Below are 12,614 nucleotides of genomic sequence, written 5' to 3'. Positions count from 1 at the left end.
CTGATGTCTCTTTAAAACGTCTCATTCTCCCTCTTTAATGTGCTTTCTACTAGCCTTCTTTCTGTTCCTTGGACATTTCAAGCTGTTGCTACCTCAGGGCCTCTGCACCTGCTGTGCTCTCTGTTCCAATCTTTGCAGCACCCCTCTTGCCATTTAAAGCATGGCCCAACAGCACCTCCAGGAAGCCTCCTGCTCTCCTCCCCACCCCTCTCCAGCACATTACCCTGTTGTATCTTCATTGTGTGTATCACTATCTGATCTCTTACCCAGGTGTCCATGTATGGACTTACTGTTTAACATGGACATCCCCCTCCCCTTCTTCCTGCCCTATGGACAGTCTAGAACAGATGGGTAATTAACTATAACAGGTCACCACTACAGCCTCAGCACCCAAACTGTGCCTGGCACTCCCCATATATGTGTGGCATGAATGATCACTGCTAAAAATGCTTCCAAAAGGACTAAGCTACTTTTTTGGCAAACGCTGAGTCTAATTTTTACTTTGCAAACTAAGGCTTCTGCAGGGTCTCGGAATCAAGGCTACGGACACAGGTTCTCACTTTTCATGATGGCGTCTGTGGAAGACACTGGAAAGAACTGGGCATCCCATGCAGTATTCTCAGAATACTTCGCAGGGCGCTGCTCTGGGCTGCACTGCTGTACTCTGATTTCAGGAGACCCCAGATGCTTCCCGCCTCCCCCCCCCCCCCCCCCGCCACCAACCAGAGCCACGATGGGAGTAGCGCTCATGTGACTTGGCCTTCTTTTTTTTTCCCTCCTAAAAACAAAGTGTACAAATGTCCTGCTAGCTGACTGTTTTCTGTCTAGTGACATTAGTTAAATCACTTCTTGGTCCTGTCCCTAGAGGAGTACAGACACAGCCTCTGCGAGGCATTTCACGGAGCCCCAGCAAATGGAAGGCAAGCCTGAACTCGAGCCCACCGGGCACAGAGCGGAACCCCACCTATCCTGTGGGGACAAGAGGACGAGACCAAGGGGTCACTGGAGAGCCTCTCCCCTGGGAAGCAGCACAATCTCTCCGCCTGTACTGACTGGTCTCCTGCTGAGTTCACACGCCCGTGCGCGCATGCACGCACACACATCAAAGACTTCATCCCGTTCTTGGAAGGCTCTGTAACCTCACACAGCAAACTGGCAGGTTATTATTGCAAAAACAACTTTGCAGTGCTATCTTCAACCTTACATTTCCTTGCTTTTCTTATCATAGTTGGCACAGACTACATCTTCACCTCTATCAAGCTATTGCTTTTGAAAATATTAAATGCAATTTAACCAGAATATCTTGAAGCAAAACCTTGGTTAACTGCCATGTTTAAAAAAAAAAAAAAAAATGGGTCAGCGTCACTGCTTTAGTTAAGTTACCAGAGCAATTTAAAGTTTCCCCCTTGCTGTCCTAGACTCCTTATTCTTACTTACATAACCTCCCTGACCACCCGTCTCCCTTCCTCTTCCCTGACACTGTTCCAACACATCCCTTGGGTCCGGCAACATTCATCTCCTCTAGACCTCAGTGACAGAAAATCCCACGCTTGCTTAGCAACACAAGCAACGTTTTACTTGGGACTGCAGTGGGCCCAGCCACAAGACTACCTTTCTTAGCCTGCTTTGCAGTCACGTGACCAGAGGACAGCCAATGAGATGAAAGCAGACCGTGGGGTTTCCAAAAAAGCTGCTTAAAGCTGCTAACTCAGAGGTGCCTAGATGGCTAGTTGGTTAAGCGAGTGCCTTCTGCTCAGGTCATGACCCCAGGGTCCTGGGATCAAGCCCAGGCTTGATCCCTGCTCAGTGGGGAGCCTGGGTCCCCAGGGTCCTGGGATCAAGCCCAGGCTTGATCCCTGCTCAGTGGGGAGCCTGCTACTCCGCCTGCTTGTGTTCTCTCTGTCAAATAAATAAATAAAAATTAAAAAAAAAAACAAAAAACTGCTACATCAGTGGGACCCCCACCTTGGGTCCTTCCCTGCACACCCCTTCCTACTTCCTACATGGAGAACATGCTAGCTGATGCCACCTCCAACCACGAGAAGCCTCTGAGAATGGAAACCAGCACTGCCCAGGAACAGCAGAGCAGAAAGAGAGATGGGATGTGGGTCTCTGCCCAGCTCCTCAAGACTTATTCTATGCGGCAGACTAATCCCCTTGTAGTGTGTTTAATTCACTGTTGCTTGGATTTTCTAGAATATAGAGTCAAACCTCATCCTACCTTATCCATCCTTGGAGGTCCCGTGCTCATTCCCACACAGAAGAATGCTTTCTGAATTTAGTCGAGTGCTTCCCCCCCATGAAGAGTACCCACATGACCTATTTTGGAAGAGAAGCTTTCTGACCTCAAACGACACCTGTCACCTCACTGACCTGGCACGCTTCCCATACCTGTGCTGGTTTCTTCTTCTTCATTTTTTATTATGGCTCCCGTTTCCCTGCAATCAAGCTCCCAAAAGGCAAGAACCAAATCTCGCTTTTTAACTTAACCTTTCATGTTACCAAATAATTCTACTGAACAAATTAATAAGGAGAGGACCCTGGTTTTCCTGAAATCACAGGTAAAGAGATACTGATGACCTACTAACACGGAGGCACTCCACGGAACCATCTGGGAAGTTCTGACAGTAACTTCAGGCCCATGTTAAACCAAATGCAGCCAAACGATTATCCCTCACAGGGCTATGCAGATGTATTCACTGAGACAAGCAGCAAATATTAAAAGTGACAAGAGTGGGGAATGGGAATAAGGTACTCTAAGGCAACCATAAAACCGAATTTCATAAACAAAAGACCTGCCTAATAAACCACAGTATCATCAAAACAAACACTACATTAGCCTTTTAAAAATACACAGTCATCTGTTTCAAGTGCAAAAATGTCCACTGGGAAGATGGGGAATTTTCTATAAAATCTAAGACCTGCCATCATCTTGCCAAAACTTAACAGCATTAAGATGACCAAGGGCTCTGAAAGAGAGAGAGTATGGATTAATCCAAACAACCCATCATTATTTATGAAAGAAGCAAAACCTATGACTTTCAAATAGGAGGTCAGTGTGCCAACTTCCCATATTATTTACTGCAGAGAATTATCCTGCAGCGAAAGTGATTTCAAAGGGAAATCCCAAAGCCTCTTCAGCTCAACGGGGGGAGGTTCTGAGAGCAATTTCTTGTTGCTTGGATATCCAGGCAGTGCTTCAATGAAGAAGCACCCCATACACCTACCAGGTACCAGGAAGCCCTACCAAAGAAAACACGACATTTTTTGAACGGTTCATGGGGAGAGCTATTGGCCACCAGTGGGGCCCTCGAGTCCAGAAGAACCGAGCTTTCCAGAAGACTCGTAGGGCTCCTTAGCGAGGTCAGTAACAGCAGTCGCTGTGGGAGGACCTGAGAAAGCAGTGCATTTTTGAAACAGAAGGGCCAGAAAGGAATGATGTGAGAAACAGGAAACAGATAAGCAAAAGGAGGGGACAGGGAGGAAGGAAGGACTTCTGCTGGTAAGTTCCAGGAGCCAGGAGGAAAGGGGGTGGGGGGTGGGAGGGAGTGGCTCACTGGACCACCAGCCGCACATTCAAATCTGCATCCTTCCAGCACTTGGTGTATTGAGTAGAGTAGGAACCGACAATAATGGATATTTTAAGAAGTCTTTTGAATGAGCGAATGAGCGGACAATGAACAGCCAGCAAGATTGGGACAACCGAAATGCATTTCCCCCACCCCCGCCAACGCATCTAGTATCTGGAAGAATCGGGAAGAAGCAGAGTGCTGGGATCGGTGGGAAAGCGTGGCCAAGGGTGGTCAGGCTTCTTGGAATGACCGGATGCTGGTACTAAATGCTCCCTCTTCCAGGGCAGGCGACATGGGGTTACGTTTATTTACTTCAGGCGCTGGGACACCATGAAAAGGTTTCAACCTTCTAAGGCAACAAAGTCTACCTTTAGCACAGACAAGAGAAAGCCGCGTGCTAGGCAGTATGCACTGGTGAGCAAGAGGCAGCCCATACGAAGAAACTTACACATTTTCCGCGTGCCCCCCGATCCCACAGTACCCTGATTTTTAGGACCTTCCCCACCAAAACCAGACTACTCAGTCCTTCAAAGGGCACCCCTTATCCAATATAAAAGAAGTCATCTCTTCTTCCTAAAATGACCATCACTGGAACGGGTACACTGACTGGTATCACGGGAAAGGGAAAGGCTCCTGATATGGTGTTGACACTACCAAAGTGGAGGGCGGATTAGAGGCAACAGTGCATATGGGGGTGTCCCGCCATGGAAGGGATCATTTTCCAATCTGCCTTTGAGAAAGAATCTCATCTACCTGGATGGAGAAGCGAAACATCAAGGGACCTGGGAATTGGAAGGGAGAGCTTGTGTGAACAGTGTCTATGCACAGAGAAGGGACTCTGGTCTTGGGCCAGATGAGTGGAGGGGGCCTGGAACGGATCCTGGAAGCAGGAAGCCGAGAGGGCAGTGGTAGGCTTCGTACAGATGCCACAGCTCTCTTCCCGTTTGCTGACAAAGACAGAATCTGGCCCCATCTCAACGGCACAAAAAGATTCTCTGTATTTCTTTCTCTACCCTGCACCCTCAAAGTAAATTCTGGGTTTACTGGTGTTACTTTAGTTCCCTATAAGTCATGTAGAGATCATCTGCAACAGCCTGTCTACCGAGGTGTAATCGAGCACCCGGGTTAATTTAAGCAGAAGGCCCTTCAAAACTGGAGGGAGCGAAGGTGAATTCCTATTCTCCTGCTTACCAGCTTGGTGACCTCCGGCGAGTTCCTTAACCGCTCTGAGCTTAACTCCTCACCTATTTGCAAAAGGAAAATAGGACCTACCTCACAGGACTGTGAGGAAGTGGGGTATTGCATATGGAGGGTTCAAAGAAGGTGCTTCCACATTATGTCTGTTACTATTACTACAAAATACAGGTGGCTTTTCCCTTCTCCTGAGTCAGACGTTCTACTTGTTCATTCATTTTTTATCAAATGAACAAAATCTTGGGATCCTCCAGGAATAACCATCACGCAGAATCACGGGGTACACGGTCAATAATTTCAGGCTGTCTGCAGAGCCTCTGATAGCCAAAGACCCCAATGAAGAAGCCCGGCCATTACAAATTCCTGCTTCTACGTGAGAGCCGAGACAGCTTAGCACCAGCATCAAAGCTAGAACCAGGTAGCCAGGCTTCTAATCCCCTCCTCTTTCAAACAAGACAAGATGCCCATATTAATAAGCTAAAACTGTATTTAAAGCACTCAGTCCAGGGGGCACCTGGCTGGCTAAGTCGGAAAAGCGTGCGACTCTGAATCTCGGGGTTGTGGGTTCGAGCCCCCTGCTGCACACAGAGAATACTAAAAAAATAAAAATTAAAAAAAAAAAAACATAGCTCTGGATATAAGAAACATACTTTTGTTTTTATTTATTTATTTGAGAGACACAGATCACAAGTAGGCAGAGAGGCAGGCAGAGAGACAGGGGGAAGCAGGCTCCCCACTGAGCAGAGAGCCCGATGCGGGGCTCGATCCCAGGACCCTGGAATCATGACCTGAGCCAAAGGCAGAGGCTTTAACCCACTGAGCCACCCAGGTGCCCCAACATACTTTTTTTTTTAAGATTTTTTTTTTAAAGAGAGACACAGCAAGAGAGGGAACACAAGTAGGGGGGAGTGGGAGAGGGAGAAGCAGGCTTCCCGCTGAGCAAGAGCCAGATGCCGGGCTCAATCCCAGCATCCTGGGATCATGACCCCAGCCAAAGGCAGACGCTTAAGGACTGACCCACCCAGGCGCCCCAATAAATATACTTTTGTACAGTGTTTCTTTGATAAACCCTCTTGCAACAACATTTTTCATTAAACTGGTAAGAAGTAAAGAGAAGGCACAGAAATAGAAACACACATACCCAAACTGTTATAATCCAGTCTAAAAGGGAATGGCACTTTACTTCTCCTTTACAAGTACTCAGAGAGGTTAGCACGGGCTCATCTTACAGTCTTAACCATGATTTGTATTTATGGGGTATAAAACTTATTCTCAGACTTTGAAACTCTCCTGTGATTGATTCAGGCAAAGGTCCAGCCACTGCTGGTGGAAAACTCCGCACAGGTGGAAACAGCCAACCCCACGTGAGCCCACAGCTGACACTCGGCATCCCCAGGAGGGGCCACCAGCCTGCCTCACATGAGAACACGGGAGAATGGTCTATAAAGCATTTTGGAGAGGTGGGGCGACCAAACCTGATCCAGCCTTACTTCCATTTCACAGAAATACAAGGGGATAGAAGAACATGCTAAATGAAATCGCCATGAAGCTGCTGGAACATGGGCCACTCCAGAGCACACCGGATGGGTCTCTAACGAGGAAGGGCACTGGAAAGGGGAGCGGCCGAGGCTGCCGTCCAGGAAAACAGACGCCAGGCACCTAACAGCCAACTGCACAGCATAAACCACGTTTGGATCCCAATTCAATCAAACATTCTATAAATCCTCAGAGATCTCCAAATACGGATCTGATATTAGGTGAGACCAAGGAAGTGTTTGCTTTGTTCAGGGAGATGCTGGACTTGAGCTGATATAAAACCTGGTGATTTTTCTTCCGCACATGGGAGGTAAAAGAACATGGGGAAAAAAAATTAAAATTAAAATTAAAAAGTTAAAAAAAAAAAAAAAGGACATGAGATCTGGATCTGCTTCGAAACTTGCAAACTTTGGAGCTGGTTGTGGGCAACGGGGGTGAGAGGGAGTCATCACACTACTCTCTCTTCATGTGTGTCTGAATTTCTCTAGGATTACAAAATTAAAAAAATTCTATCTTTCACAATCCCTTTTAAGTCTTCATGTATCTAAGTCTTAGATAAAATGTAGGGGCACCTGGGTGGCTCAGTTGTTAAGCGTCTGCCTTCAGCTCAGGTCATGATCCCAGGGTCCTGGGATCGAGATGGGCACTGGGCTCCCTGCTCAGCAGGAAGCCTGCTTCTCCCTCTCCCACTCCCCCTGTTTGTGTTCCTTCTCTTGCTGTGTGTCTCTATCAAATAAATAAAATCTTTAAAAAAGAGAGAGAGAGAAACAGAAGTAAAACTGTCTATTCTCCCCAACTTACTCACTCATGAGATGTTCCCGATGAAATCTCAACTTTGGAAAGAACCCAAGAGGGCATGTAGTTCAGGGAGTCTCAAATCTGGCTGCAAGTCAGAAACACCCATGGAGCTTATCAGAACCACCAATCGGCCCCAACCCACCTCAAACCGACTGAATGAGCATCTCCAGGTAGGGAGCCAGAAATGTTCATGGTGGTGCCCCGGGGTTTGCTGGTGCAGTCTTGTAAGATCCCTCTCCCACATCCCAGGCAGGCAGGTATCCAGCAGGGGACGTGTTCCAAGCCCGCAAGGATAAGGACCACACCGGATCCTGCAATCTCAGTTATGTTGAGCTTAAAACTGTGTTCCACACTTTTAGAAGAAAAAAAAAAAAACGTGACTACAACGTGCAAGCCTTCCATTCTCCCCCTTCAACGGACACATATTTCTCACCAACATTCGGGGGTGCTTGGTCGCTGCACAGTGGCCCAACCTCAATGTGGAAGCTACCGGCAAGTAAAATCCCCGGCCGGGGTGGGGGGACAAGCATACCTGTACAGCCAAAGAGGCTTTCACTGAGCAAAGGGTCGGGGAGAATGCCTTCCCCTTTCCTCAGCTAGCCAGAGGAGAAACCCCAAATGGAGGGGCCAGCACAGGCACCCTGGAAAGAGGTGGGAGTAACCCAAGAAAGAAGGAGAAAAGGGGGAAAACTCACACCCTGGGCTCTGTTCTCGTAAAATCACAAACAATGGGAACAAATTCCCAACGACAACACTGACTGGCATCTGATCAGAAACACGTCAACACAGGTCGGCACGGCTAGGAAGCCAGAAACCCCATTTCCTAAGATTAACAATCTCAAATCCTTAAAGCCATTCCCCTTCCACAGGACAACCGTCACCCCTGGAAAAGTGGACTCCCAGAGCGGGGCCTGGGGGCACACAAGGGGGAGATGGCAAGCCGGCCTGAGTGCCTTCATTCACACGCACACCCTGCCCAACACACCTGTCACTCGGGGGAGGGGGGGTTCCGCCCGAGTCTCATTGCACACTGCGGAGCTGCTTTGTTGAATGGTTTAGAGTGAGCATTTGCTCTGTTACTTTTCTGTGTGCTGGCCTCGGGGCAAACACGGAGCCAGGCGGGTGGTGACACGCAGGACAGGTTCACGCCAAACTGAACGTGCTGTTCGTTGCTTTCTCGGGGATATGCGGCTCTGAGGAACCTGGACAGCATTTTCTTCACTGTCTTCTCATCCTGGAGTTGCTTTCTAAGATCTTCCTCTCCTAACCATAAAGACCCAGTTATACAGAAACGTTTAATAGCACGGACTTGGATCTTGACGGGGTTGCAGTAAACTCTCTTTAAGTTCAAAGAAGAATGGTAAAGCAGTCAACAGAGCCAAGTACAAGGTCGGTCTCCTCATGCTCCTTCGGCAAGGTGGAGGGGAGGAAAGAGAGCGGTGGACACCCGGGGACAGCGGCAGCGCCCCACAAATGTCACACTTAGGGAAAAATACAGGCGTGCGGTCTATTTGCATGTGCACACCAGACCCAGGCATCACCTGCCCCAGCAGTCAAAGGTAAAGCTCCTGAGTGTCCACATCTTTGCCAGTGTTCCCAGGCAAGCCCCCTCCTCAAACCCGGCACGCCCACTTCCCATCTTGAACATAAACTCCACGGGAACAGCATTTGCAGAAAAATGTGTCCAGCTGCAGCAAGGAGATATATGGCATCACCCCTTCCTGATTCATACTCTTCCACACCCAAGACGAGCAGAGTTTTCTCCAGCTCAGGATTTACTGCAAACAGGACCATGTTTCTGGAGAAGGAAAGGCCCGAACACTGCACAGCCAGTGGTGCCACAGCCGAACTTCAAGAAGGGGCAAAAGCAGATCTCCCAGCTATACACCGAAATGTCACTACCATGAAAACCCTGGCTGAAACATACAGGAATAATGCGACAACTCTGGGGTGAGAACATTTCCCAGCTTACGTCCCAAATGCAGCTGTTAACTTTGCAGAACTCCAAAGTCAGACCGCAGCTCTGCGTTCCAGCCCTGCCAGTCAACCCTCTCTCTACTGTTCCTACCAGGATATTATAGAAACTCTCTCGCTTCAGCAGACCAGGAAACCAGGACTAAGACCATACAGTCAAAACTCAATCTCTTGGAAGCCCACCTCTAAAGGGAACTTTACCCCAATTTTTCATACCCGTTGTTTTGAAGTTATCACTAACGTGTACGCCTGATTTTATCGGAGTCACCTCGGCAATCCACGTCTTTGTCCGGTCTGGGAGTGTACTGTTTGGCCACCTCCCAATGCCCATTACTGTCCATTTATTCTAGAATGCTGGAGAGGCTGCCCCTCTCCAAGTTAACACTTAGAAAAGAAATGCCATTTTTCTCTTGTCCCAGGTGGCAATTTTCCTCCAATGTATATATACATACCCCAGAGTTAATGGCTGTCCTTGGAACATGGACCTGTGTCTGTACTGCAAATCCAAAAGGACCCATCCACATTGAGCGATGATCCCAAGAACCAATCAAGTGTGTGAACCACCGTTTTGTGATTATGTTCAGATACCACAGTGGGAAACCCTCAATCCAGCATGAACACCAGAAAGACTGTCCAATGACCATGTTGAAGGCAAAGGAAGTTCTCTGCCACCAAATGAATGAAAAAAATTACTCAATTATAACTGCGCCCTTTGGTGTGGTGAATTTACATCCCTCAACATTGTTTTTTCATGGGGAGAAAGGACACATTTTTTAAAAAGAAAAACGTGAGTTCCAGACCCAAAGGGCTTACGGGCTTACCTGACTCCTCTCCTTGTCCACTTTCTTAAAACACTTATTCAAAGACAAATTATGTCTCACTGAGTTTTTCCACCCGGTAGGTGCGTTTGCAAAATATGGAAAATGTTCCAAGATCCAGTTGTAGATATCCTTTACTGGCAGGCGCTTGGTTGGAGAGTCCTCGATGGCCATAAATATGAGGCAGCTGAAGGAGTAGGGGGGTTTGCAGTTGGGGTTCTGCCTGGCATCGTAGGGCATGTCAGAGTGGGCAGGGGATGGAGGGGTGTCATCGTCCAGGTCCTGGACAGGGCTGACACTCCTGAGGACCGACTCCCCGAAGCTCTTCAGCAAGTTCTTGCTCTCATGAAGCCAGTTCAAATTGGTCAGCTCCTCATCTTCCATGGCCCCCTCTTCTAATCGGATGTCAGGCAGAGAGAAGTCGAGGTCATCGTCCTCCTGCAGGGCCTTGGAGAAACCACCGCCCCGGTAACACTGACTCAGCCCACTGGAGACGTGAATTCCTGAGCTTTCTGGCTTCTTACTGGGAGGCATGACGGGACCCATTTATGTGAAGGCTCCTGGTGAACAGAGTACAAAGAAAAGATGAGTTGGGGAAACCCAAAACAGAGAGGCAGCTGTGCCCTCCTAATTCTTTTGGGTCCACCTCCCCCCCGCCAACCCCCACCACTTCTATGGACCCCATGCCCCTGGGAACAGCATCTCCTGCCGCCAAGCTGAGGACAACAGAGCTGCCACCCCACCACTCCACCACTAATAAAGTAAAAGCAGTCCATGGAGTGTAGCCCTGTGACTCTGCCACCTCTTCAATACAAGGAGACTGGAACTATTTACAGTATCTTTAATATGCAAATGCATCACAAAAAGAATGGGGAACTCTACAAAGCTTTCATCCCAGATTCACATCACCATTATATTATCACTGTGCCCCACTGGGAATAATCAGTTATTTCTTGGTGCCTCAGTTTCTCCTCAGAATATGAATGCATAGGGGCACCTGGGTGGCTCAGTGGGTTGAGCCTCTGCCTTCAACTCGGGTCATGATCTCAGGGTCCTGGGATCGAGCCCCCCATAGGGCTCTCTGCTCGGAAGGGACCCTGCTTCCCCCTGTCTCTCTGCCTGCCTCTCTGCCTACTTGTGATCTCTGTCAAATAAATAAAATCTTAAAAAAAAAAAAAGAATACTAATGTATATACAGGTAAGAATTCTTTCAAGCCTCACGATAAACACTACAAAGTAAATGCCATGCCCCACACTCTGGTCACTTGGGGTTCTAGGCCTCAGGGTTTATCCTTCCCTCCCCTCCCCCACTGCAAAATACCTGCAAGTTTAAGGCCAGGTGTTTCAGATTAAGTTCAGCTGTCTCCACATGAAAACCATGACAACCGTCCCAGAATTAACATTCTGACCACAGCATGCACTGATTGGTAGTGTTTTATATCTGACTGTATCTTTCCTCCACAAGCAATGGCCCCAAACTCTGCAACTTTAATCACAGCTGGCAAGTCTAGAGAGTGGTAAACAAGGAAGTCTGTGGGTTGGAACTAGAGGAAAAAGTACATTCAATTATTGGGACACTACACCCCAGATGAAAAACTGAGTAACTTCGGGCACCGCACCAATCAATGGGACTGTGAAGACAAGCCATTAACTGAAATTAGAATTGGTGAAAAAAGTCAGAGGAGCAACCTGCAGCTTAAACTGGAAGGTAAATGCAACAAAAATCACTACAGAATTCTATTCTGCACCCCCCATGCCACCCCCATTTTTATCAATGACCTAGAACAGGGAGTACAACTTCTGATGAGAAAAGAAAATGAGGACGTGGCAAGTCCACAAACAGAATGACCCCGATAGATACAAAGCATATTCAACCCTCGAGTACTCAATGTAAGACAGAAAGAACAGTAAAGATAATGAAAGAGGTCTCCCACTGTCCGCTCGCAGCGCTCACACGATGGGCTTGGTTTAAGAAGCATGTCTGTTTTATTTTCTCCCCCTGAGTAAGAAGATCAAGCCATCTCTCTAGAAAAACAGAATGAACACAAAAGCAGACATGATCATTCTAAGGCTCCAAATGCGCATTAACAGTGCGCTGAAAGTAACTGCTTCAGCTGGGGAAGCTCTGGAATGGGATTCTAGAAAGCATAATATGAGACACCCAACGGCCAGCCAAGGGTGCCTGAAAACTCCAGCACCCTCCCTCCATCACAAGGTCCCCACACAGAACCTGCGGGCAGAAGGCGGGAGGAAGCTTTCCGGAGCTGCTGAGAGATGCCCAGCTCCAAGGACAGAAAACTTCCAGTTTCAGCCACAGGGACTTCTTTCCGTCAACAAAGAACCTAACCTGACTAGCACAGGACACAATTTAAAGAATAAGCTTGTATCTTTAGGTTTGGGGGTATGACAGAAGCCCCGCCTGGTAACGTTTTTACCATTTTTATGAACAAATCAAAGCTAGGCTTGTCTCCCTCCCAGTGTGCCCAGATCCCATCACGAAACCCTAAGTTTCTGAAAACCAGGAATATCCACAGAGTAGAGTTCAAAGCGGAACGAAATACTCCAGGCACCGAAGTCAACTTCAGCTCCAGATGAAAGTTTTATGTCTCCCGAGCTTCCAAACAGGAAAATTATATCATGGCTGACAGTAAAGTAATTTAATTGCACTGTTGCTATGACAACATGCTGCTCTTTCTTTTCAATTTGCTTATTTGTCAGAAGC

At 47.9% G+C, this 12,614-nt stretch overlaps 1 protein-coding gene across 4 annotated transcripts in view; it reads right to left on the bottom strand.

Annotated features, from left to right (window-relative positions):
- The window catches only part of FOXN3 (forkhead box N3), a 391,874-nt gene that overhangs the window by 207,822 nt on the left and 171,438 nt on the right, over window positions 1–12,614 (bottom strand). For all 4 annotated transcript variants that reach the window (XM_080807758.1, XM_080807757.1, XM_080807759.1 and 1 more), the window contains one exon: window positions 9,896–10,452. In XM_080807758.1, coding sequence (XP_080663884.1) covers window positions 9,896–10,438 — 543 coding nt within the window. In that variant the 5' untranslated portion in view covers window positions 10,439–10,452. The remainder of the gene's footprint in view (window positions 1–9,895; window positions 10,453–12,614) is intronic.

Source organism: Martes martes (assembly GCF_963455335.1).
Source record: "Martes martes genome assembly, chromosome: 7".
NCBI classification, from domain to species: domain Eukaryota; kingdom Metazoa; phylum Chordata; class Mammalia; order Carnivora; family Mustelidae; genus Martes; species Martes martes.
Note: the sequence above shows the minus strand (reverse complement) of the source record. Positions and strands in the feature narration are given on the sequence as shown.